This window comes from Filicampus tigris, chromosome 5 (genome assembly GCF_054856515.1).
Source record: "Filicampus tigris isolate MCC_2025a chromosome 5, RoL_Ftig_1.0, whole genome shotgun sequence".
Taxonomy (NCBI): Eukaryota; Metazoa; Chordata; class Actinopteri; order Syngnathiformes; family Syngnathidae; genus Filicampus; species Filicampus tigris.
Genome location: NC_141221.1, coordinates 8,599,393 through 8,625,323, shown reverse-complemented (window position 1 = coordinate 8,625,323; position 25,931 = coordinate 8,599,393). Strand labels below are relative to the sequence as shown.

Genomic DNA, 25,931 nt, shown 5'->3' with positions numbered 1-25,931 from the left:
GACCGAAATTGACAATTTGTCACCCACAAGTTTCACCACTTCTCCTTTGTTGGGCTTTCAGCACAGCGTGGAGTAAAATGATGAAAATAATAATGCCAAGTTGGTTGTATGACAATCATAATTGCATTCCTCACAGTAGAAAACCAAGCAAATGGCATGATATACTTTGTTTCTATTATTTTGGATTGTATTCAAGTTAAGGCTGTGCCAACTTGCAGTCTGATTCCAGCAAAGCTGATGCGTGAGTGGAAGGAATTGCTGCTAAACGGTCTCCCTCTTTACGAGCAGCAGCGGCCCACGTCGCCCGACCCAGTCGAGCTCCATAAACAGGAGCTACTCAACAGTCAGGATTACGAGGAATATGTTGTGAGTTACGTCGGACAAAAATATAAACGTCCCACTTCCATTTTTGCTCCCGTTTGTCACGAGTCAAACTCAAAGATCGAAGACTTTCAATCAACACCAAAAAAAAAACGAATTGCTCTCAAGTATGGTTCATATACCATCTGGATGAGTGAGCACTTCTCTTCAGCTCGAGTAAATTGTGAACAGAAACAAAAGTGTCGCATCAATATTTGTGATCAGTGTATCTCTACTTAGATGCATGTGGAAATGCGGCCGTACGTAGGGCAAGTGATCCCTTAGTTTTGTTTTGACTTTGTGGTGTTGGTACCATGTGGTGTGTGTCAGAACATGGTGGGAGAATGGACATGGACAGAGGAGTCCGGTGAGGCCAGTTCACCAGTTGTGCCGAGCCACAATATGATTCTCCGACATGTGTTCTTGAGAATGAGGAGCTTGATCCCGACTCTGAGCCCATCAGCAATTCCTGGCTACAGGCTCAAGGCGTGCGTCCTGGGCAAGTTTTGCTCCGGCAAGACCACCTGCCTGAAGAAGATTGCCCAAGGTACATCCCGTCAGTTAGGCAAACGGTGCCGGTTCTCGCGTTCTTTCTTTCTAAGCAAGCATGTTGTCTTCTCCTTGTAGATCTCAAAATATGTGTCCTATCGGTGGACAGCGTAGTAGAGGAGGCGCTTAACGCTCACCAAAGTAGAGAGAGGGTGAGTCAAGAATCGCACGTCAGACCAAACTAGAGGATAGGAGCTCACCGGTGACAAATTTAAAACACTTGTGCAGGTCAAAGAAGAAAATGAAGAAACTGAGAATGAACTAGCCACAATTCTGAATACGGGTGGGTTACTTGTTCAAACAGATGATACAGTTAATACAGCTAATACAGCTACACCCCTAATCCACGAATCTGCTTCGGCAATTTGTCACTGTTATTGACATCTTTTATTTTTCAGATTTGCACGGTAAAGAGGAAAGATCACGCATCAATGTAAGACAAGCGATTGCGGAACAATCTCCCAGGATTCAAGATTCAAGTGTGTCCCTTAATACACAGCCATCCCAAACGCTCCCTTTCTGTTGATCCCAGTTGTCGATCCGTGCAATGCTGGGTAGTGCTGCTGCAGAGGAGCTGAGCAAAGGCAACGTCATCCCCGATGAGCTATTGGTGGACATTGTGGTGGAGGCTATCAGGTGTCACTGCATTGCACTCGGTGATAGAATATTCACGTGAAAAATGTGTAGGCGCACACACTATAGAAATAATTGCAATCTTGTGAGCAGCCAGATTCCATTCGAGTCGGGCTGGATCCTGGATGGCTTTCCGGTCAACATAGATCAGGCCTATCTACTAGAGACAGCTATCGCCTCTCTCGACACCGGGTACGAAGTAGTGGGCAGAAAGATAGACCTCGCCATCGATCCGAATCCTCCGCTGCCCCCGCCCCCGCCGCCTGCACTGGATTTGGCGGTACTGCTGGATATTCCTGATCAGTGTGTTGCCAAGCGGGCGGTCAATTACGCTGGTAAGGTTTTTCAAGGGGAAGTCAACCCAAGCATATTTTCTTCAAGAATATGTTCTATGCAGGCCCACTAATTGAAACAAGATAGTCTGATTAATATTGTGTTTGTGGAATATGAGAATTCCACCCGTTTTTAGTCATCTCTGGGGGAGGCTATTTTGTAACTTCTGTCGACTGAAAATGACATCACAGTTGCTCGGGGGTCAGATAACGACCAATCATGGCTCAGCTTCAGAAAACAGGTCAGCCGTGATTGGTCGTTACCTGAGCCCTGAGCAACTTCGATGTCATTTTCAGTCGACAGAATTGACAAAATGGAGATGGCTACAAATAGGAGGATTCATTCTTATTCCACAATATTAATCAGAATGACTTGTTTCATCTTGCGGGCCTGCTTCGAACATATTCTGGAAAAAAAATGTTCGGGTTGACTTCCACTTTAATAGTTTGGCCTTGTCATGCAGCAAAATAGTTAGACAGTACTGTGCACAGGTTTTAGACCAGCTCTAGCTTTGTTGTTTGAATAACCTTTTTCATTGTATCGTTTTGATATAGTAAAACATTAAGCAAGAGGACAGAAAACACAAAACAAAAAAGAATTTCCCCAAATTTTGCAAAGGTGGTGGATTGGCCAAGGAGGAACCTACTACAGAAGATCTGGATAAAGGTGCAGATAGGCATTAATGCAATTTTACGCTCACCCGTAATCATAACGCTGCAACACTTTGTCCGTCAACGTGCTCCATGAATCAGGAAGTAGTCTGCTGTAACAAAGAAACGTGACACTAAACAAATGTTTTTCACGTGTTCACAGTTAAACAAGTCTGGCTCTGCTGAAAGTGCTCGATGAATTCCAGTTGGATTCTAGAATTGTACATGGTTAGCAAATAACAATTCACATGGTGCCTGTGCACAATGCTGTATGGGCAGATGTTTTTTTTTAAACAAACATTCAACTGGATTTCATTTCATTTATTACAATTGTGTGAAAATGTCTTTCATGCAATGATGGAGCCAAAAACTCCCCTGCTGCCACACCGTCCCCACGTGTCAACAACCGATTATTTGTGGCGCAGATTCCACACAGGTAGTAAAATTGGATGACCTGCCGTGATTGGATGTCGCCTCGCATCTCCAGTCTAACAAGCATACTCCTCTTTTAGGATCACGTCTTTTCAGGATAACTGGATTAAACTTGAGGAATGGTTTGGAAACGCCGGGAGGAAAAGTATTTTGATGCGTGTGAATGGAGACGTGCCAAAGGAGGAGCTTTACATGACCATGAAAAATACTCTGCAGAAGGCTATAGTTCAAAAACAGGAAGGTAACAGGCTGCGAATGCATTGGGAATAAACATTTTGTTTACCTCTGTGCCGGGGAACATACCTTCTTAAGAAAAAACAATTTGACTATAATGATTTTTTTCAATCTGCTGCACCAGCTCCTAGGTTTCTACATCGTGAGGAAGTTGTGTTGGACAGCCCAATGCCTGCAGTGTCTCCACCTACTGCTGTGAGCTCCGCCCAAACGCCGGCCGTCACAAATGAAGACGTCAAACATGAAGAATCCCAGTTGAGCCTTCCTGAGGACAAATCCAACTCAGCCACCCCAACAGGTACAACGGTCATATCATTTATATTCCTCACATTTGTCAAGGGGGAACCATCAAGGAATATAATCGGACACAGAAAAAAACTTGCTCTTAAACAGATCATGTTGCAGGATTTCTTCTTATGAAGAACCATCTCTCTTTTTTTTTTTATCACCATTAAACTATTTTTGTACCGAGTTTAAGTCTTCCTGCAATGCGCGCCGCTTTTGTGAAATTTTTTCGTTTGAAACAGTATAGAAATGTATCATCTGCATAGAATTGAGTGTGATAGTCCAGACAAATTTTAGACAAATCATTGAAATAAAGCTAGAAAAGAAGAACCCTGGGGTGCACCCCTCCAGTGATAACAAAATCAGAGTTGCTCGCTTGGTAAGAAACACTGCTACCTGTAATGAAAATATGAATGAAACCAGTTTGACAAAATGACAATATAATATGGCAAAACATGTAGGTCTATTTTCAAAAAGCTTACCTCCAAAACGATCAGGAGAAGCACTACCTGAATTCAATTCATGAATAATCTTTAAAAAACAAAAAGCCATTGAGTTCATTTGATGCCAACAAGGAGAACTTCTATAGTGTCAGTATTTAATTTCCGTGTTAAATTTGAAACAGGCATTGATTTCTGATAAGCAATAGGTGAGGGAGGAAGGAGGAAGCGAAATGTTGGCTTTGCTGGACAGGTAGAGCTCGGTGTCATCCTTGAAGCAATGAAAGAAAGAGTGTATTGAATTTACAGAAAATGGTGCAGAGGGGGAGGAAGTAGATGATGAAATGCCCCTGACAGAGCCCTGGGGCACACCTGGAGTATTGGTCGGATGTAAGGCTCTTGATCTAAACTAACTAAGTGCGGTATTGGAGGTATGAAATTAACCAGTCCAGGCCGATGTGGAAGATGAGAATGGAAAATGAAGCGGACTCAGCTGCATTGGACTGGAAAGGGGCTGTAAAGGCTGTTATGTGTTAAATGAGAGTAGAGTTGAGTGGCGACTATCTTACAAGTCAGCGGGATTTAATGGACCTTTCTGCCCAAGCTGCAGATCCAGCAAGCAAGATGTCAGCTGACTCAATGGCCGATGAGGACTTGCAAGAAGCTCCGCCCACTTCTACCTCACCTTGCCCGGGTTCTTCTGGCTGGGTCTACGTAGATGAGCCACTGTCCTCCGTAGGGAAAAAACTTATGTTGTGATCAGAAGACTGTAGCATAGAAGAATTCCCTTCCTGCCGCCTAAACTTGTCCTTTTGTTCTCTGCACGTCTACATTTAGGATAAAGCGGAGTATCTGTGCCAACAGTGGGAGTCAATATGTGATTCTTATGTGAGCAGTGTAAAAGCTGTGATGCAGGAGCTCCGCTTAGAACGCACTGCTATTGACCAACACTTGTATGACATCAGGTAAGTTACATTTGAAAGTGTGTTTTCATATATTATCAAAGTGTGGTAGACTTACCGCTATTGGCAGTCAGGCTCTTTCTAGTGGTACACAAAAGAACCATTGAATTAAATACCAGTACCAGGAAAATTTACAACAATTAAAACTTGAAATAAGATCAAACTTGTTGTTATTTGTATTCGCTACAGTATATGTTTTACTTTTCAATTTCAGTATATTTTTAAGTACAGGTCAGTTGTATTTCACTTAAGTGCAGTGCAATACATTTGCATTTAATCTTTAAGAAATGATTGTTACACTTTCATGTGCAAGCCATTTTCACCGAATCAGTATTTAAGTTAAGTAAATGTTATTTCTTTTTCGATAACTGCAGTATTGATAATCAAACTGCATAATGTGACAGCAGCTCACAATAATATGCTTTTTTATGTGATTTTTTTTATTTTTTTATGATCACTAAGACCTACCACGTAACTGTATTTTAATGTTGGTCATTATGGTGGTACTTGGAGAGCTAAGTATTTTCATGTGGTACTTGGTGTAAAAAGAGTGATATTTATAACAAATATAGTATTTTGCTGTAAAGCCACTCAGTAAGGGAAAAGAAATTTTCAATAAAATCTAGACAAGAGATTGAAGAAAATGAATGACGATTTTTTTTCCATTCATTCCGAACCACGTGGCACATCTCCAGAGAGGAATTCAAGCAATACCTGGAGCGACCGGACCTGAAGCAGGAGTTAGTATCTCAGTGGCAGAAAGACTACAACAGCATACCCGATGACCTGAGGAAAAACGAGGAGACCAAAGCAGAGTTAAATCATCGCCTGGATGTAAGTTTAAAAAAAGGCTCAACGTAGAAGTGGCTTAAGAGTGTAAAACCGAGGTGTTGCGATTGGTGCGTAGGACTTGCGGGAGCATTTGTGGGACATTGTCGACACACACAAGGAGGACGATGAGACACAACGTGCTGGGCTTATACGTGAGAAATGGTTGGAGGACCACACCACGATCCTAGTCAACCATCATTTAAGACTCATACAGGTAACGCTTTTTTTTATGAAGTGGCCAAATATTTTCTATTCCATGTGAGTAATGACTACAGATTTAATGGATTTTGAGAACTGGTTCCCAGTATTTTGATTCCAGGGGTCAATCGTTTAAATCTTATCAATTCCTATCCCGAGTTATGACCTCATTCAGTCCACTACCTCACCCTTAACTGTTTTTTTTAATGTTTAAAAAAAATCTTTGTCTTACATAGGTGGAAATGAGCCGTTTTCAGAACACACGCAATATTTTGCGGGACTACTATCTGAATGCGGGTCAACAGGAACACCTGGACTCCATCCCCCTCCTTGACATTGCAGATATAGGTCCCGCAAAGGTAATCTTATTTCCCGATTGTTGTTGTTTTTTTATATACATTACCTGCTCCCTTTGTATGAATTCTGCACAGAAATGGGGGAAAAAATAATTCTTATTTTCAAAATGCTATGCAATTTAATCCAAAACATACAAATGGACATTTGTGATAATAATGCACATTTTCATTATTAAGATAACAGTTCTCTTGTTGTTTGTGACCAGGTACTTCGCGAGATCTTGATCGCCAAACACGACGATGCCCTCACAGTCATAAGTAAACTGGTAATGCTGCTTGTGCAACACAGAATTTAGGAACATGAATATTATATATATGGAGCATATATGGAAGGCGTATTTTAAGCGGCGACTTGTGTCCATGTGTAGGTGTCAACAGAACCTCAGCAGGTGGAGCTGAAAACACAAGACATAGAGAGAATCCAAGAGAAGGAAAAAGAGAAGGAAAAGGAGAAAGAAAAGGAAAAGGAAAAAGAGAAGGAAAAGGAGAAAGAGAAGGAAAAGGAGAAAGAGAAGGATAATGCAAACAAAAAGAATAAAGACAAAGATAAAAAGCAGAAAGGCAGTGAATTATTTCAGCATGATCGCTCATAGCAGGTTTTTGACATTATTTTATAATACACATTTTCAACATCTTGTGCTCAGGTTCTCCGTCTCCCCCTCCTGCACCCAGCCCGCCACCAGCTGTGGAGACTGTGGAGAAGACCCCTGGAGGCGTTAAAAATGTCAAACAGAAACTGATAATCCGAGAATACACAGCCGCCTTGAAGCATGAAGGTACTGCATGCTCACATTCAAACGAACACGCGTTTATTTATGTTGTTCTTTAAACATCTGTGAAGGATTCTGTCCAAAATGCAAGAAACCCATTGCGATTATTTTGGGGGGAAAAAAAAGCTATTTATCCAGCCATGCAAATTTTTACAAACATTAATTGTACCTTGTCAAGCACGTACTCAGTCTGAACATGCTCAACAAAAGTTAATTTCATGTCTACACAATGAATGTCTAAGCAATTTTTGGGGTCTTGTAAAACTATCATTCGGCATACATGTTGCTGTTGGTTGTTTTTGTTTGTGTGGTTTCCAGAGAGTGGATCCAAGGTCCGAATTAAGCTGGTGAAAGGCCACGGGCTGGTACTGGCGAACTCTCTGCAAAGCAGAGCAGAACAGATCTTTAGCGACATGCGAGACAGCTTAGAAGCACATTATGTTGCACAAATGAAGAGGTCAGTGTCTGCTTTTTCTGCCATTACACGGGTGATGTAACGTGTGATGTTCATAAAAATGAGCATGTTGAGAATGAGCCATTAACATTTTTTTTTTTTTTTTTTTTTTTTTTTTTTTTTTTTAGTATCGACCAACTTGCAGAGGTGGTGCGCCACTTCATAGAGACTGCTGCTAAGCTTCAGAACGAGCTGGTGCTGGTAAAGTAATGCCTTGTCTTGTTTCATTTCTTTTTAAGGGCATCCTTGCATAATATATAAAATGTATACACAGTGTTGTGGCACTGAAAATGGAAAATCTACTTTTTAAAAAAAATAAATTTATCAGTATTATCGCATGTGGCCTGTCTGACTCTGATAAATGGATCTTTAGATTGAAAATTGAATTTGCGGCCCTTTTTTTTTTGTATTTTGGATTTGTATTTTTGTACCCTTGTCCAAGAGGAGGACACTTTAATGGTACCGGTACTTTGTGGTGAATAACAAACGTGGCTTTTTTAATATGTTCCCTATTTCCTTGCTTTTAGGAAAGTATTGATTTCTATTTGAATGGAGACTCCCAATTGATTCCAAGTCCGCCGACCCAACCGAGTCCACCTGCGTCGGAGAGAATAACAACCTCAATGCTGAATGTCCTTCAACTGGACTCGCTGTACCACTGTCTTTGCAATGAGGCTCCAACAGGTGAACCAACTCAGCATTGTTGGTGTCTGTCCAGCTGCCTTTTCTTTCTCCCAATATTCCTTTTTAATCATTCCTCTCTCAAATTTCAGGTGTCATGTCCAGTTCTGAGTTCTTCCATCTAATCCGGGACATCCTCCCTTTCAACACTCTGCCCGAACCTTGGGAGAACATGACTGAAACACAGGTAACAGTTTGATCCAGTGTGCAAACTACAATTAATGCCTCTCCGACAGTGTCAATCAAAAGGTTTCATAAAGCTCTCGAAGTGAATCTCATTAGATTATGTACCTATCTTGTGGCCGATGAGTTTCTACCATTTGGCGAGTCAACTCTTGATTTGGTTGAGACCGGTCATGCGTGTCATTACGTTAACATTACAGTTGCTCTCTTGTTTGTAGTTGAACGAGATCATTTCTCTGCTCACCGATGGATACAAACAGATAGACTGGCGTCGATTCCTTCTCAGTGCTGCCATCCCTTGGCCGTTTCCCTCCTTAACACAGCTGCTGCTCGTGCGCAAGCATTTCAAGGCAGCTGACACCGATGACACAGGTTACATAAGTGAAGAGCAGTATCTGCAGGTTAGTCTCAGCAACGGGAATGGAGCCCCCCTAACTTCTTGAAGTGGTGTCTCCATTCTGTGGCCTTGTTGGATCTGCCTCAATCAACTTGAGTTTTTGTCTATTCTAGTATTTCACAACCCTTATTTTACGAAAGCACTTTTTTTTTTAAAACAATAAGAAGCAGTTTGGTAGACGGTAAAACAATTATTCAAGCTATTTATTGCCACTTTCGGTTGAAGTTTACTCTCAAACAGAAATCAAAGAGAAGTGCATGTTGTGTCTCTAAAACACGCTCATTACGTTTGCCTTTAAGTCCACCACCTTAATGCTAACATAGATGGGCTAATCCACATGGTGGCAATCACACTTCTAGCAATTGTATGTTTGAACACAAATAGTGCAGCAACACATGTAGACAGATTTGTACTCTGTGAAAATGACTCCTATTACTACAACTGACTGAGTCACTTGGAGTAGTTGTAAAACTCTTCTTTTGTTTGTGTCTGCATGCCTGTATGGCACTACCTACTGGTGGCCAAGTTGTGCACATCAGATGATCCAGATCATGATGCACAAACTGTTAATCCTTTACATTGTGTTTAATTGTAATTACCGTATGCTTTTATAAAGGACAATATTATTGAGTGTTACATTACTATTTAAAAAATACACATTGCAAAATTGTGTTGGGTTGTTGAAGGATACATTTTGAGTCATTTCAATTTCGGTCGCAGATTGAATTAAACTCGTATCGCAATGCACCACTGTATATTGAAATAACGACTCACAAATGTACCGACTCAGTGTGAAATCTGGACCCGTTATTTATACACACAGCTACAGTATAAATGGCAATAGTAGAAGAGCATTTAATGGTTCTGTCTGTCACTCTGCATCGCTAACACAGATAGATGAACAAGCATTCATAATTTGTAGTGAATGTAGAAACTAAATAATTTGTGTGAAAATGAATTGAAGTAAAAGGATCTTAAAATGATTTGGCACACTTATGTAGTTGGGAGTCATTGGTCTTTTCCTTCCCTAACGCCAGACTGAGTTGTGGTTTTCCAGTGAGAGAGAGCAGTCCCTCTCCGAGGACTCCTACGAGCCTCTGAATAATCGTCGAGCTAACCTGCGCAAGGTAAAGCCCCAGCAAGGGCGCAATGCCTGACAACTATCACGATTATGACAATATCAAAATGATTTCCATGTTTTGCCTCCGCAGTTCTTTTTCCAGCTCTTTTCCGATCACTCTACCACCCCGCCTCAACTGGACTACATGACCATGCTACTCTGCTTCGCCTCAGATCCCGATCCCAAGCAGGGCTTCATTAAAGCACTAAGTGTAATGACGGGACATCATCTCCAGTATCCCACCTCGAGCCCTGCTGACACAGTGAGTCGATTGGTGTGCAAGGAAAACGGGTCAATCATCATCAAACGGCATGCCGCAAAACATTCCCAACCTCTCGGCAGTCCATTCAGTAACACAGACTTGTCGCATGCGCAGACGGAGACCAGTTTATGGGAGACCACAGTGCTCACCCCCTTGGAGCTTGAAGAAAATCGCAAGGAGGAAGAGTGCGCAGCGAGTAGCAGACAGACAGTGTCCATCCCAGCTCTCCTTTCTGTTGTGGGCCCCGAAGTGGGAAAGATGAAAGGCGGCGTCAACCCTCCTTCAGGCTGCTTGAGCCAGGAGGAGAACGTCGAGGTATGATGGGACCAGAGGAATACGTTTGCTTTACATTGCACCAGTTCAAAGCAAAAGTTAGACCAAGGCCTGTTTTATATGTAAAGAGACTAAGGTTTGGAAAAGCCACATCAGTAAGGAAAAAAAAGATCGTTGGGTTCTGATTATTACCTCCACCAAAGAGGGTATCTTCTCATCTCTGGATTTGTCCTCTTTGTTGGACAGTGTGTAATTTCCGAGATTTATTTTTATTTATTTATTTATTTATTTTATGGCTGTAACTGGATTTATCGTTACAATTTGGAAACTTCACTAAAGAATCATCAAATTCTGAGCCATTCTAATAAAAACAAACCAAATTTGCATCTGTAATGTCGAATCGTGTAATAAAGAAGACTCTTATTTTTTTTTTTTTTTATCAAGCTCTGAGGCCTATCTCATCTAAACTTTTTTTTTTTGTGGAATCATATTGCATTTTGTCATTATGTGTAAAGGAAAATCTTGAAACGTCAACCCACGTAGAGGTGGTCAGGGTCTTTCTTTAAAACGGCCTCAAACCTTTAAAATTGGCGCAATGAACTTGCTGCATGTGTGCAAACAGCAATACAACGTTTTAAATATAAGTTTTGAAACATTGCTGCGGGCCTTTGATATTAAATTTCTACCATCCAATGGATTTATAAATCCCATTTTAATAAGCATTGGTCATGTGGGTGTCCTCCAAAGTATGGTACTTGGTGCCCTAAGCTTTTCCCCTGAGAATGATGATGACATCTTATTTAATTTGCTTTTGACAAATATTTTAGCCCCTGGTGCCCCTTGGCTTTTTAGTCTTATTGACAATGACTTCTTATTAGTTTTATTAGTGATATGTAATGAAGTTGAATGTTCAAGCCGTGAATAATATCTGCCCTTTCTAAATGTTATATATGTAACATTAAATAGAACTAACAGTATCACTACTTTCGCTACCATGTAGCATCTGATGCAGATATTCGCAGAGCTGGGCTACACTCCAGAAGATGTCGTTCCCTTCTCGGTCCTCTCTGAGCATCCTTCCTTTCATAACCTGATTGAGATCACTGACAACCACCTCTTTGTGGTAAGTCAAGACTCATCTCTTTTTTGGTCTGGAGATACTTTACTACACACAAACACTCTGAAACGCACATTCTGTTTCACATCACAATAGACAAAATCATGACTCGGGAGTCGTCAGCTTTCACCACACACTACGGATGCGATTACGTAATATTTAAACTCTTAACACAGATTAGACCACAAGATTTTCTTATAAAGCATCAAATAAATCTGCCGTTAACAATCCTCGGTCGAGAACGAGCAAAATCGGGATAAAAACAGCCCGATTGGTCTTTATATTTGTACAAGGCCTTATTCTTAACTTGGCTAATGAGGTTACAATGAGTTGTTTTTATTGTACTGCGTCACACGGGGCAATCGAAGGCCATGGGGCCGGTGCTGGAATTTATCACCTTTGTTTACTTTAAAAGCATTTTTCCACATTTCCACCCATGCTAATGAGGCACGAACGTTTCAGACATAAGGTAGGCACATCTCACTGAAGGTGGACTCTGATCCAAATTCTTCAGTGCCAGTACACTTTGCTATTATAGTTTTCAACCTTAATATTGTTTTCTCAAAAAAAAAACTTTTATTCTCTTTCAGAACATTCATAATGTGCTGCAGGCCCCTCAGCCACAGGGAGACGCTCCACAGTCTCCGAATTGAAGGAATAACACAAACATCTACTTTCTGTTTTCTATGTCGAAATAAACTGTTAGGAGATAATAAATATCTATTTTCAAATCTAAATTCTTGCTCCGTGACTTCGGCGCGGAATGAGTTGAACATTCTATAGTTTCAACGCGTAGACTTAAGAGTTAAGAGTTATGTGACAAGGCAAGGCTGACCGAAAACATCAGCCATGATGGGACTGACCTCTCCGACTCTGCATTCTTTTTCCTGAAACACTCCAGTAGTTTTTCTGATTCACTTGTTTTTCTAATGACCTCTCTGACACAGAGGAGCATCGGTTTGCGTCCACAATGAGTGCATTGTCCAGGATAACCTACATGTCAAGCCTCACTTGCCAGCAGCGACCTTCCGGAGCACCCGCAACCCTATTGTAGCTCATTTAGCCGGGATGCGCTGTCCTACCTACTGCTGCGCCCCTTCCAATCAATCCCGTAATCACCAAAACAAACATTTCATTAATGCATTATTTTAAAGCTAATATTACCCAACAAATGACCTTTTGACAAAAACGGCAATGTAAATGCGGGCGAAGATAGTTAATGCCGAATGATAATTGTGTTGCCCTTAGTTAACATTCCTATTAATCCAATTTGATTAAAGACGTGCTTTGGGGGACCCTGAGCCCCCCTTTTGCCGCCGCCCCTTCTCCTGGTCCCTCCCTTTCATTAACACTGCAGGTCCAATGCTGGTAGACATGTGAGTGTCTGACTTTTAGAAGAAAAGCGGAGAGGCTAATGTGTTATGTGGACAGAACCACGCACACAGACTGGCGTGCCGACTCCTGAATGACAAGGATCAGCGCCTTAAGGTCGGACCTTTTCCATTCATTTACACTGACAGCCAAGCAAAGTGACACTCAGACATTGTAGGTGCTTTCTCCCTATCACCAGCTTGACTCTGAATGTAATGTTCTCCGTTTTTTTTTCTACTCAATTTATTTTTGGGAATCTTTTGCTTTCTCGCGCGTGGAATTGTTTTGCCAGTATCATTCTGCCGGCTACAGTCAACAATCATAATTTTACTGTGAGTTTTACAAGGCAGACACTCGCACAAGAACGCTTTCATTACAGTTTATTTTTGAACTGGAAGACTATTTACGGGACTTTGGCCGCAGATCAGGGTGGCGCCAACGACATGGGGCTTGTGGTTTGGATGTGCTGGCTGCTGGCTCTCCCACTGCTCCAGTCTGCCAAGATCCTGACGGTCTGCCTAATTGGTGAGTAGGGGAGCAGTCGTTGTCATGCTTTTTGTCTTCTCCCATTTTCTTCTTAACTAGCCATCAAAAGAACAGAAGAAAACCGACACAGGAAATTATATAATATATATTTTTTAAAATGGGTGTATTTTTAATGAATAATCCGGGCACCGAACCCTTGTGTGATGTTGCGGGTCAGATTGACACGTTTTACAGTTTAAAATTCTGAAGAAAAAAAATTGAATGGGGAAAAAATAACATTTGAACAAGGCTTCTCATAATTGGCTCGTTTTATTCTCATTTTCAAGTGACACAGTATGTTAAATATATTGACTCGGAAGTAGAACAACTTTTTTTTCATTTTCCAAATATTATACACTATGCAGTCATCTCTTGTGGCACAAGCCACAAGTCACGCACACATTCCACCACTGCCTTCCTCCCACATCCCGAAAACATGCATAGATTCATTTAAAGAAGACATCAAGTCAAAGATTTTCTTTACAATATTTCTATGCACACCCACTAGTGTAAACATTACATTGTGATTACAATTGTGTTTGTGCAATATTAGTTAAGCAGAAAAATCCACCTGTTTTTATCCAACTCAGGGGGCGGCCATTTCGACACTCGCTGTCGACTGAAAATGACATCACGCTGCCTAAGCAGCGCTCAGCTTGCAAATGTCACTTGAATAAATCCAGAAAACAGGTGAGCCGCGATGGTCGTTACCGGAGCCCTGAGCAACTGTGACATGCAAGTGGAAAAAATGGCCGCCCCCTGAGATGGATAAAAAGAGATGGATTCTGCTGATTAATTCACATTCTACAAAAGCAATATTAATCAGTATGCTGTGCGGGCACATAGAACATATTATTATTAGTCGTCAATGCCGTCTTTCTTGCAGGAGGAAGTCACTACTTGTTATTTGACGAGATCTCCCATAACTTCCACCTGCACGGCCACGAGGTTCGCATGCTCCTGCAGCTGGGCAACCCCGTCATTACAGGTATTGTTTCCCATTGTTGATTTCGCTTTCTGCAACATTCATTTGTATTCTCCTTTTTAATCTAAAGTCACATCTGTCAGGTTTGTCATATGCCGGTCGCAATGGCAGCTACCAGACCAGCACCTGGTCCCTGGGCGAGGATTACATCAAACAGTACAACGGCTGGTTCTTGGAACAACAAGCACAGTTTTTACTGGGCCGGTACCACACTTTAAGAGCCTTTATACATTATTTTATGCGTGGTAGATATGACCCACATATACATTACTGATTTGGAGTTAAACTAATTTTCTTCCAACAGGGACAGCTTTAATGGCTTTTTGAACTTTATGGGCCACCTTTCCTATCAGTGCGACAAGTTCTTAGGGGACAGCGATCAAATAACATTCCTCCAGAAGGAGCAATACGACGTCGCTATCCTGGATGCGTTTAACCCCTGCTCCTTCATCATAGCACACAAACTTGGTACTCAGTGATCATCTATTAAATATTACTGTAAAAACTCCGAAAATGTCATTCCACTTCCATTTTACCTCGCCCAGGTGTCCCCTACATCGCCTTCTATCCAGGCTCTTTGAACGGCCCTCTGTCCATGGCCATCCCCGCCTCCATCTCCTCAGTGCCAGCTTTCAGCTCCCAGTTGTCGGACCGCATGGACCTCTGGGGTCGTGCGAAGAACTTTATCTACTCTCTCCTGGGTGCTGTAGGTAAGCATACATGAAATATATCAAACTGTAAGCTGTAATGCTTCATTATATTACAGTGGACCCTCAAGATTCAAACAGATAGATAGCGGAATATCGGTCATCAAGAATAAAAATGTAATTAATACATGACAGTCTAAAACTATTGATCTCATAAACCCTTTATCATAATATTTAAAGAGGGTATGTTTAGTGCAATTTACTTTTTGATTGGTTGTATACAAATATTTAGGTCTCTGGAGTGATTTTCCTCTCAACGAGTATTAAATTAAAGGGGGAAGTCTACCCGAATATATTTTTTTAATTTTTATAATATTTTTTCATTGCTGGCACCTTGCGGTCGACTGCATACCTCGATTTCGTTGTACTTGTACAATGATAATAAAGTCATTCCATTCCATTCTATTTCTAGAATATGTTCTATGCAGGCCCGCTAGTTGAAACAAGGTTTTCTGATAAATATTGTGTTTGTGGAATAAGAGGTAATCCACCCGTTTTTAGCCATCATTGGGGGCGGCCATTTTGTCACTTCTGTCGACTGAAAATGACATCACTTAGGGCTTAGGTAATGACCAATCACGGCTGACGTGTTTTCTGAAGCTGAGCTGATACATAAATCTACATATTCGGGGTATGGAGGAGAAAAGTGACAATGATTCTAAGAAAATTGTATTTTCAATTTATGTCATTGTTCCTACAGTTTAGGCGGCGCAATGAGCAGTGGCACGGACTTCACTCATGTGCGTGGATAACGACTGTACTATACACATTTTCGAGGCTTTGTAATTTTGAGGTTTCACTGTACATCTTTTTGAGATTCTCATAAAAACACTGCAAACTGTTCTAACAGCACCTTAAAATTTCCCGCTTCTCGTGGAAAGGTCAGAAAATTGTCTGGTCCATTTTCAAGGACGTAGCCGAGCGCCACCTCACCTCGGGCTCCCCCGCTGGTGGCCTGGACGAGTTCCACCAGAAGGCGGAACTCTGGGCCTTCAACACCGACTTTTCCCTGGAGTTCCCGCAGCCTCTTCTGCCTGCCACCGTGTTGATGGGGGGGCTCCTCAATAAACCTGCTGAGCCTCTGGAACAGGTCAGTGCTCTTCATAACAATACATTCTGATGTGTAGCTTATCACGGAAATGGTGGCTTTATTATTTTTGTACAAATAGTTGGGTCTTTGGAGTGCCTGCCCGCCCATCAAGTGTGAAATAAAAAAAAAACAACAAAAAAAAATCGATTGAATATAATTAAATCAGCTAGTTGTGCTCCATTCAGTTCTGTTATATGCACAAAATAGCATTAGCTAATAGCGATAGCTACTGAGAAGTGACTCATGCGATGTGGAGGGGGTTGTGTTTGGCGATGTGTCCATGCGCCACGTTACACACATTATAGCAGGGGTCACCAACCTTTTTGAAAGTGAGCGCTACTTCTTGGGTAATGATTAATGTGAAGGGCTACCGCCTAAGAGTTTGATACGCGCTTCTGAAAGTACGCATCTGCACGGACCTTTGATTATGATTAATAATTAATGCTATTCATCTAAGTGAAGACTGATCATTTAAATGATTTCTCCCAATGAACAATAAAGGAAAACGGATTTACATGAATGCAAAACTTTATTTCTATAAATCTCTGCGAGCGTTGACATCGTCATATGATCACTTCTACAACATTCCTAGGAAATCATAATGTCCCATCATTGGTGATGAGACGCCTGGGAACAGTTTTCAGTAATGAAAAAAAATGCATAATGTGTCTCTATTAACAAGGTCAAACGAGGTCTACCTGGTGTACCTTGCAGGATCTTGACTTGTGGATCTCCAGTTTCAGAGAGTCAGGTTTCATCATCGTCACCTTGGGATCTATGGTCTCTTCTGTGTCTGTGGAGCGGCTTCTGGTGGAGCTGGTGGACGGCTTCTCCATGATCCCCCAGGGTGTGATCTGGAGGTACAAGCTTGTCACGGTGTGTGCACTCATACAGTATAAAAACTGTATTTTTGATCTCGATGCTCGTTTTTTTTTTTTGCTTCCAGGTACGACCGTGAGCTTTGGCCGCCTCACCTCAGCAAACCTTCCAATCTTCTACTCGTGGACTGGCTGCCTCTCAATGACTTGCTTGGTGTTTATCCACTTTATTATTCACTGCATCGGAATTATATTAGATTTTGATATGCGTCAATATTATTTGAAGATTGATTTTATTTGTCATGTTTTTCCAAATTAAACCTGTCTCATTTCTTCCAAGGACATGACAAGGTGCGCCTCTTCATCACCCACGGAGGTCAGAACAGTCTTCTGCAGGCGGTATATCACGCCGTTCCCGTGCTGGGCATCCCCCTGTTTGGAGATCAGTTTGACAACGTGGTGAGGGCAGAAGCAAAGGGTCTGGGCCTCGCCATCAGCCCCACGCGGATCACCGGCAAGCTGCTTAGCTCCACCATCCAAACTGTCATTCGGAATGTCAGGTGCGTGCAAATGCACAGCCAAATCATTCAAACAAGCGATATCTTGCTACCGTGTATTCTTTGCATGATTCCTCGCCCTCTCTCTAGTTTCAAGTCGGCAGCTTTGTCCCTCAGCCGCATCCACAGATCGCACCCGGTGCCCCCCGCACTTCGACTTGTGCAGTGGGTGGAGCACATCCTGTACAGCGGAGGAGGAGCTCACCTGAGGCCTGCCTCGCTGCAACAGTCGTGGTACCAGAGATGTCTGCTGGACCTGCTTTTCCTCGTCCTGATGGGTCTTGCCGGGTCGGTCCTTCTCTGCTGGATTTTTTGCAAGAGCAAGATAAGCAAAGTTGACAGTAAGAAAACACAATAGTAGCACTCGTTTGGTGTCCTGGTGAAGCTTTTTATCGATAACGCTCATAACTGAGTCAGGTGCCTTGCTCAAGGGAATCAAACCTGGGACCTTTTGATCACAGGTTGCATTCTTGCCCACTTCTTCACGGTTATTGCAACCATTGCATAGAATTTGTGTTCAAAGAAGGCCGGTAATGTTGATGTAAAAGATGTTTGCATGACCAAAAGTCTTGAAACCACATTTTTTAATAAAATGATTTAAAGTCTCAGTGGAACCTCAAACGTTGAACACAAGTCTGATATGTTTGGATTTGGAAATCATCTGTTGCTGGGAATATTTTAAGTGATTTTAAAATTGACTCTTAAATGGCTTGCATACAATTAGTTGGCTCTCTGTGAAGTGGCGGCCCACCCATCACATCAGACAATCAAGTGAATCTTTAGTCTCGGCCTAGTTCTGAAAATGTGTCTGCGAGCGAACCATTATGCACTTCTTTGACACTCTTTCAAAACATTGGAGCTAATTATCAGAATAACCACCTCCACAGCGACATTCTCCACCAATGGCATTATCAGTCAGGCTGGCTGAAGTCCAAACAAAAAACACTTCAAGCTACGGCTGGGCGATATGATGAAAAAAATATATATATATCACAATATATTTTTTCATATTGTCCAGTCTCGATTATCATCACAATGTTGTTTTTAAACTGCCACTTTAAAAGCATTTGTACTGAAAACTAAAGAAAGTCGAGAGTACTTCAACATTTTATACCAATATAAAGTATAGTACTGCAAAAAAATAGGAACCTAGAAAAACGTTAAAAGAATTTTACTCAACATTACAACAAATGAAGAAAAAAGACAACGGGGGAAAAATAACATCTTACGAGTAGGGTACAATGTCTACCTCCGCCCAGCAGAGGACAGCGATCGCCGCCTTAGAGAGATGCTCCAAAGGAGAGGCTGGCATTCTAAAAGTAAAAGAGAGTCGCACAAAATGTTGAAACAGCAACAACAAAGAAAACTTTGCACTAAACAGTATTATACTGTATAAAAACTCACAATAATAAAATTTGCACTCCGCATAGCCGGCAAACAGAAAATGCATGACATGACATCACGACCTAATGTGCACAATGAATTGTTCTTCCTTGCTCTCCTACAGCCTCTATTGGCAGCTGGCAAACCAGCGTAAACACATTACTGCCTCCAACTATATTCTCCTTCTACTGCGAGGAAAACCAATGCGAATTGAGGGTGGCTGGATGTTTGCTAGCGCCATCTAGTGGTCTGAAGCATACTTGTATCTCTGGACTGAAAATCTCACAAAAGTCAAAACACGTGCATCTCAAGGCACCACAAACGTAGGGAATAAAAGTAAAAAGTCATTGGAAAAAAATATTCCAAGTCCATAAAGCTGAGTAATCTACTTAAATACGGTAGTGAAATATTTGTACTTTGTTACCCTCCACTGGACATAGGCCTTCTGTATTGTCCCACACCTCCATGCTGCTTTGACCTGACTGTGCTACAAGCAGGGGGGCACATGCAAACACGCTTTTTTGCGCCATTACCAGTGTGCACCATTGTTTGTGTGCGTGTGCATGAGAGTTTGGGGGTGGCTGGGCAGGGTCTCCGTGTGGCCTCCAGGCTCTTCTTTTGGCACCCACACCTGCAGGCCTCAACTCCGACCCCTGTGGCCTCCCCTGCTTGTTGGCACAGTCTGCTTCCCACTCCTACACAAGGCCCGGCAATGTTCACGGTCAGCGCTCACTCCGCAGTGGAGAGCAGAAAAGGTCTTGGAGGACTTCTCCCCTCCCCTTTCTCTGCCCTTCTTCCCACCCCTTACATCTGTGTTGGGGGGGGGGGGAAGATAAATTAGCAAGGAAAGAATGACCAATTAGAACGGCATGTTCTCTCTCCCCCCATTCAGCTGTCCAATCCTTCATGCCATCTCTTCCTTTCATTTGTCTGGCAGTTGCAGGTGCCAGTATGTCTTCCTCTGCCTCGCACGCAATCCCAAGTGGGCCGGGCAAAACGGGCCCAAGCATAATATAACAGCAAGCGGGGGGACAGATAATAATGGCAAAAGAGAAAAAAAAAAACAAAAGATGAAACTGCAATGAAGCAGAAGAGGAATGAAAGCAAACAAATTAGACGAGAGGAGGGAAAGAATCTGACAAGCTGTTGGCACGAACTGTTAAAGAAGAAAAACAATACAATTCACGGAATAAAACAACACGTTCACACGTCTATAATCTGCTGCTTCACACATGTGTTGAAGTCAGTGTGATAATGTGCAGTGATTCGTTGCTTGCATTGCTCCACAGCTATAATGCAATGGTTGAATTGCCACTTCTTTAGTCCATGAATTACAACTGACTACTGTATATACATACAACAAACTAATTGGAACTACGTTTTACGGAACTAACTAAAACAAATTATAGTCATACACTGAAAAAAAAAAGATCCTTTGGATTTACTTATTTTGAACATGTACATTAGGGCGGGGCGATACAAGGGATTTTGCATTTGATCCGATACCTAGTAATAGTGGACCAAATATCGCGATACCAATCCGATATACCAGAAGCGACTTTTTTTTTTTTTTACACAAAGCTGCGAACAAAATCAATTTCCGCTGCCGCTGCGCTCACACCAATGGGAGCGCATACATCGTCAGTAGAACCAATCAATTTGGTTACCACTTCCATGTCATCTTGTCAACAGTGGCGTGGACTCCATGCAGTGCCTACGAGTCGTGGGCCTTCAACCTGATCATTCATCATCCAGTCAAATGTGTTTACAAAATTCTGGTGGGCGGGACCAGAGCCAGCAGTCTGTTTCTGCCAAGGCCTTGGCAAATCATAGCGAAAATTCTGATTGGATGACAATACGACATTGTAAATTCTAGATTAACAAGTATAAGTACAATATATTATATATATGAATTAATTGGAATATTGATACTTTAGCTTGAGGATCGATACTTAAAATTGAGCACTCTGGATCGCAATATCAATATTTTGAAATCGATTCGCCCATCTGTAATCATATGCAACCGAAAAGCAAGTACTTTTTTTTCCAGTATAGCTTCAATGTCCTTCGTTTTAGTCTTTGTCATCTGATTTCAGTTGAACTTTCAGGCTTTATTTAAATGCATTTATTTCGGTGTTACTGTCAACCGTACAGAATAAGGAAGATCGTTTGGGAATTGTAGTTTACTTTACCTTATTACACATTACTTATTGTGATTTTTTTTAAATTATTATCTTGCACTCAACAGACAAACCATAGGCTATAAGGTACATAAAAAATAAAAATAACATAAAACTAATACTGAGACTAATTACCCGTTCTAAAACTTTCTGAATTTAAAAGACAAAAGTCAAAACGAAATAAAATGAACTATAATGAAAAATGCTAAACCTTTAACCTTGATGCTTACACATACAGTATACACATGTTTGAATCACAAAAAAACATATCCACTTAAAAGCCTCTGGTGGCTGGGATATACCCTACCGGGCTAGTTAGGGGCTTTCCACGCCGAGACGAGAAGTGCTAGCTACCAACGAGCTTGCGAGCTAACAGGCGGGGCTTGTTCACGGCATTACCTCCTCGCTTGGGAATTTAAATAACAACTCCGAGCTGTTCTGTAAATTGTGCCTTATTCGGACTGTGGGCACAGCAAGCTAGGTACCGTAGCTAACTGTGCATTCTCATTTGCACTGTAGAGCTAACCACTGATGCGTACGAAGAAGCTCAAGTTCTTATATAGCTGAAGACAGGTGACTCATGCCTAACACTCAAGTGTGTCACTGAGCCCCGTTTTAGCCACGGCCAAAATAGATTTCAAGGTCACACAATAAACATGTCTACTTTTGAAAATCACCAAGTTTCTAACTCCAATACATGCAATAGAAACATTTCTATACTGGAACGTACCCAAAGTGGTATAATTTAGACCTCAGCAGAAATTTTTCACAACAACTATGCCGTGGGGTGTTAGCCTGTCATGAGGTGTGCTACAGGAAAAAATGATCCAGTTTCACTTGTTTGGTCTGAAATGTACTGAATCAAAAGGTATGTAGAGCTGCATTGAGTTAAGGTAGATGCACAGATTAGCTTTAACAAGCAGCATTTGCTTCTGATAAATGGAACTGCATAGCCAATGTAAAAACAACTTGGGATGTTTGATTCCCCCTTTTTTTTTTTTGTCGGGACAGGATTGTGCTCAGTGAGAGAAATATTCAGGCCCACCCTGATTTTTCCAGGCCTACCCATTAGCCACGTTCTGGCTCCGCCCCTGCAAATAAGTGTGTTAAAATGTAACTTGAAACAATGTCGGTACAGTTGATATAATTCTTATGATGGTAACATGTTAATTTAGTGTATATGAGAAGATGAAAACTCCACACAGGACTGCTTGGGCCGGGATTCGAACTCAGAATTTTACTTCAAAGTTCCAATTCCTACTGATGGGGATATAGCGTCATCTAGTGGTTCATAATGTGTGCACTGGTAAGTAACTACAACAAGTGCAGGATATTTGTTAATTTGCATTAACTTGTCCTACTTACAAAATTGTGTATAAAAATTGGGTATTCTTTATTTGTTTTTAATAAAATTATGGAAAATAGTGCAGCATGGTTAACTACTGTTTTGCACATCTGCCAACCTCACAGTTGGGTTTTGAATCCTGGTTGTGTGGGTTTTCTCCAGGTACTCCAAGCTCCAAAAATATATACAATCAATCAGACATCCCAGTTTAATTCCACCATGAACAAAATGTCGATAGACTTCAACTAAACAAGTTACAACTTAGAATATATTTCAAATTCAGTTTTACAAATGGATCACTTATCATCAGCTTGTTGTCGTAGTACGTTCCTGATTGGTCAAAGCGCCACTGCAATTCGATTGGTCAGAATTTTACCAGGTGGGCGTGGCGATACGTTGAGATTCTTTCCTGTCACTGTAAACTGGTGCGTAACATCGCCAAGGTCCTCTCCGCAATGTGAGTTAACATCGGACGGCCACGCTGCCGTATTTCCACCCCCCGTCAAGCGCATTATTATGGTCGAGTTCCGAACACGGCGACGCGCTTGGAGGTGAAACACGGAAGAGGCCGAGGACATCTCTGCCATGGCGGCCACCTTTGGCTTCAAAGCCTGCCGGAAAATTGGCGGTGCGCAGATACGAGGTCTCCTGGAGGCGAAGGAGTTCTTTTTGTTCGACTGCGACGGGGTCCTGTGGCACGGGGAGAAGGCCGTGGCGGGCGCGGCCCAGGTGGTCAACTCGCTTATGAGGCAGGGCAAAAACGTCGTGTTCGTCACCAACAACTCGACCAGGCCGCGCGAGAAGTACGTGCACAAGTTCTACCGGCTGGGCTTCACCGCTGTCGCGTTGGAGCACATCTTCAGCTCCTCCTACTGCTCGGCTCTCTACCTGCGGGACGTGGCCAAGCTCCGCGGTCAGGTGTTCGTCGTCGGCTGCGACGGGCTGCGGGACGAGCTCCGGGAGGCGGGAATCCCCTGCGTGGAGGAGGCGGACGAGCCGGACGCTACCATTTACGACTGCGCCCTGGCCGCGGACGTCAAGGCGGTGCTGGTGGGCCACGACGACAAATTGACTTTCCTCAAGCTGGCCAAGGCGTCGTGCTACTTGAAGGACCCCAACTGCTTGTTTCTGGCCACCGACAACGACCCCTGGCACCCGCTGTCAAGTGGAAGGATATTGCCAGGTATGAAAGTGTGGTGCTCCGGTCACTCTGCCGAGTGTCATTGCTAGCCTTTTACTGTACTGTCTTGACCACAACTGATTAGGATAACTAGATGAGGTTACATGAGGTTGGCAGCATCACGAGTCACTGATACACAATTAGTGCCACTGGTGCAATGCAGTTGTCACCTGCGTCTCCATTGGGGTCTAGTGAACTCCTGCAATTCACGTTGGCTAGGGTCTGGTGAGTCCTGCTACAAATAGTGAAAAGCTCTGAATAAATGACGCACAACACCACCAAAGGGGTTTGTAATTTCTATAGGTTCCACACAATTGCTCATACCTGTCAAGTTGTACGCTCTTGGCATAATTTGTACAGGTGGAAACACCTTTTCAAACATATACGCCGTACATTACAAATCTTTATGACCAATGTCGATTTTATCATGTTCACTTTTTTAATACCACCATATTTTCTTTTTAATGGACTTGTTTCATTGCTACCGCCATTTTTAAAGTGTCATCTGCTCACTCTCGCAAGATTCTCATTCTTTCTCTTTCCCTTGATTCCATCTGGTAGAGCTGATTTCCGATCACGTGACAGCAGCCTTTCGAAAATGTGTAATGTGTAAGATTATATACAGATATGTACGTGGAAATTACAACTTTTGTAAGATTCAGTACACCCTAGTGTTGATGGGTGTGATTTGCTGCAAGGCATTTAAAATGTGCTTAAGCATCCGTGCACTCATAAACATTATTAAAAGATCACGAGCTGGCTAATTTCCTATGCATATCCACTTAGCCACTTCCGTCCTTGCTTAGTCCATCCTTTTTAAAAAGACTTATCGTCTTCAGTCCGTCAAGAAAATGGGAGTCCGTCCGGGACCGTTCAACCATCCCTGGGACGGAATGCCCCTCTCTGACTGTAGCACTATCACATCACAATTCTAAGTCACCACTACTCTATAAAGACACAATATTAAAACAGCATACAATTAAGTTTAATTTTATTATGTTTAATGAGCAGATTAGAAAAACAGCAAACAGTTCAATTTGTACTTTATATTGGAACCTAATTGTTTAGTTGCGCATGTGTGTCATAAGGACGTGAGATTCTTGTATCTCAGCTGACGAGGGAAGCCAACGTTGGTAAGTTTCATTTGAACCCCTCTTGTTTTTTTGTTCTCTCTGGTAGGTTCCGGGTCTCTCATGGCAGCCCTGGAGGTGGCCTCGGGCCGGAAGGCCACAGTGATCGGCAAGCCAAGCCGCTACATGTTTGAGTGCATCTCCAGCCAGTTTCCGGGCATGGACCCGGCCCAGTGCCTAATGGTGGGCGACCGCCTGGAGACCGACATGTTGTTCGGCTCCAACTGCGGCCTGGACACCATGCTAACCCTCACCGGGGTGTCTCAGATGGAGGAGGCCGACCAGTATGGGAATAGCGAGGTGTACCAGAGCCTGGTGCCGGACTATGTGGTGGACACCATCGCTGATTTCTTGCCTGCGTTTGAGGAGGTGGAAGAGCAGAGCAACTGATCAGTGCGGGGTATGCGGACAGAGCCTTGCTGTGAATAGTGAAAAGCCGCGAGTAATTGACACCCCTCACACATCTTTAAAAATAAATCGCTTTCAAATTGTTTGATCTAAAATAATCAGTGTAAATAATAAAATAATCAAAAATATTGAGCTCCTCCCGACACAAAGTTTGTCTCTCAGTCAAGATGTTTCACGATAACATACTTGCTTGGACCAATTACTGTCATATAATTTTACTTCCCTATATCGAGAGGGTTTTAGTACCATGCATCCAAGGATGTATCAGAAATAGCACAAATACTGAGCTTCAGCAAATGACACATGATCGATTGAAAAGAATTCATTTGTGATTTTTTTGAAGAACTACTGTATTTCAAGCATACCTCAATGTTAAGTGTCGTGGCCATTTGTGATCAACCGTCTTTCGTCGTTTCTTGCACCTTCTACGAGCTTGCGTGTTTGATACTGGATGAGTATTTTTTTTTTGTGAACATTTCATTTTGGTCTGTAAGGACTAACATCACAACAGCAAATTGTATAGCAACAGCTTTTCTCCATTTGACAATCTGATAGTCATGTGCCAATATAATTATCTCATTTAATGGCTGCAGTGAGGCCACTAATTCAGGAATTATTTTTTACCTGTTTTAAAGCTTGTCACATGGATGTCAATGATCGTATCACTCTAGTGATTATTCAGTGTTAGCATAGAGAGCATGTTGGCAACAATAAACTGCATTTATGCTAATA

The 25,931-nt window shown here is 42.2% G+C and overlaps 3 protein-coding genes and 1 long non-coding RNA gene across 11 annotated transcripts in view; 3 read left to right on the top strand and 1 right to left on the bottom strand.

The window, feature by feature from the left end:
* spef2 (sperm flagellar and cilia associated 2) overlaps nt 1-12,257 on the top strand; it is an 18,565-nt gene extending 6,308 nt beyond the window's left edge. Inside the window, exons 10-37 of one of the 3 annotated variants that reach the window (XM_086030220.1) lie at nt 219-366; nt 691-907; nt 988-1,061; nt 1,138-1,192; nt 1,308-1,342; nt 1,442-1,545; nt 1,636-1,877; nt 2,889-2,961; nt 3,038-3,198; nt 3,316-3,489; nt 4,521-4,651; nt 4,754-4,881; nt 5,574-5,712; nt 5,786-5,923; nt 6,144-6,266; nt 6,470-6,529; nt 6,632-6,824; nt 6,908-7,039; nt 7,352-7,490; nt 7,616-7,688; nt 8,015-8,171; nt 8,261-8,355; nt 8,570-8,752; nt 9,786-9,875; nt 9,960-10,130; nt 10,245-10,445; nt 11,404-11,526; nt 12,111-12,257. In XM_086030220.1, coding sequence (XP_085886346.1) covers nt 219-366; nt 691-907; nt 988-1,061; nt 1,138-1,192; nt 1,308-1,342; nt 1,442-1,545; nt 1,636-1,877; nt 2,889-2,961; nt 3,038-3,198; nt 3,316-3,489; nt 4,521-4,651; nt 4,754-4,881; nt 5,574-5,712; nt 5,786-5,923; nt 6,144-6,266; nt 6,470-6,529; nt 6,632-6,824; nt 6,908-7,039; nt 7,352-7,490; nt 7,616-7,688; nt 8,015-8,171; nt 8,261-8,355; nt 8,570-8,752; nt 9,786-9,875; nt 9,960-10,130; nt 10,245-10,445; nt 11,404-11,526; nt 12,111-12,173 — 3,622 coding nt within the window. In that variant the 3' untranslated portion in view covers nt 12,174-12,257. Of the gene's footprint in view, nt 1-218; nt 367-690; nt 908-987; nt 1,062-1,137; nt 1,193-1,307; nt 1,343-1,441; nt 1,546-1,635; nt 1,879-2,886; nt 2,962-3,037; nt 3,199-3,315; nt 3,490-4,520; nt 4,652-4,753; nt 4,882-5,573; nt 5,713-5,785; nt 5,924-6,143; nt 6,267-6,469; nt 6,530-6,631; nt 6,825-6,907; nt 7,040-7,351; nt 7,491-7,615; nt 7,689-8,014; nt 8,172-8,260; nt 8,356-8,569; nt 8,753-9,785; nt 9,876-9,959; nt 10,131-10,244; nt 10,446-11,403; nt 11,527-12,110 lie in introns of all 3 variants that reach the window. The other 2 variants (XM_086030221.1, XM_086030222.1) reach the window with 2 other exon arrangements.
* On the top strand, nt 12,229-18,206 carry LOC147147149 (UDP-glycosyltransferase 3A1-like). Of its 3 annotated transcripts, none has more exons than XM_086030226.1 (11): nt 12,229-13,008; nt 13,315-13,416; nt 14,303-14,404; nt 14,485-14,605; nt 14,706-14,869; nt 14,947-15,111; nt 15,990-16,198; nt 16,913-17,058; nt 17,145-17,230; nt 17,357-17,576; nt 17,664-18,206. In XM_086030226.1, the coding sequence occupies exons 2-11, from the start codon at nt 13,335-13,337 to the stop codon at nt 17,929-17,931; spliced, it is 1,563 nt and encodes a 520-aa protein (XP_085886352.1). In that variant the 5' UTR covers nt 12,229-13,008; nt 13,315-13,334; the 3' UTR covers nt 17,932-18,206. The 3 variants fall into 3 exon arrangements, with proteins under 3 accessions (XP_085886352.1, XP_085886351.1, XP_085886349.1); XM_086030225.1 differs by having other exon boundaries at nt 12,230-13,223; XM_086030223.1 differs by having other exon boundaries at nt 12,232-13,416.
* On the bottom strand, nt 13,255-23,874 carry LOC147147148 (uncharacterized). Of its 4 annotated transcripts, none has more exons than XR_015086757.1 (9): nt 22,858-23,874; nt 18,803-18,886; nt 17,779-17,876; nt 17,338-17,448; nt 17,173-17,253; nt 16,906-17,052; nt 16,042-16,189; nt 14,938-15,105; nt 13,255-13,472 (listed from the first exon to the last, which is right to left on the bottom strand). It is a non-coding gene; the product is annotated as an uncharacterized LOC147147148 (long non-coding RNA). The 4 variants fall into 4 exon arrangements; XR_015086756.1 differs by lacking the exon at nt 22,858-23,874 and adding an exon at nt 21,444-21,843; XR_015086758.1 differs by lacking the exon at nt 22,858-23,874 and adding an exon at nt 21,444-21,843 and having other exon boundaries at nt 17,779-17,873.
* On the top strand, nt 22,860-25,931 carry pdxp (pyridoxal (pyridoxine, vitamin B6) phosphatase). The gene is made up of 2 exons (XM_086030227.1): nt 22,860-23,664; nt 24,841-25,931. Exons 1-2 carry the CDS (start codon nt 23,067-23,069, stop codon nt 25,179-25,181), a joined length of 939 nt encoding a protein of 312 aa, XP_085886353.1. The 5' UTR covers nt 22,860-23,066; the 3' UTR covers nt 25,182-25,931.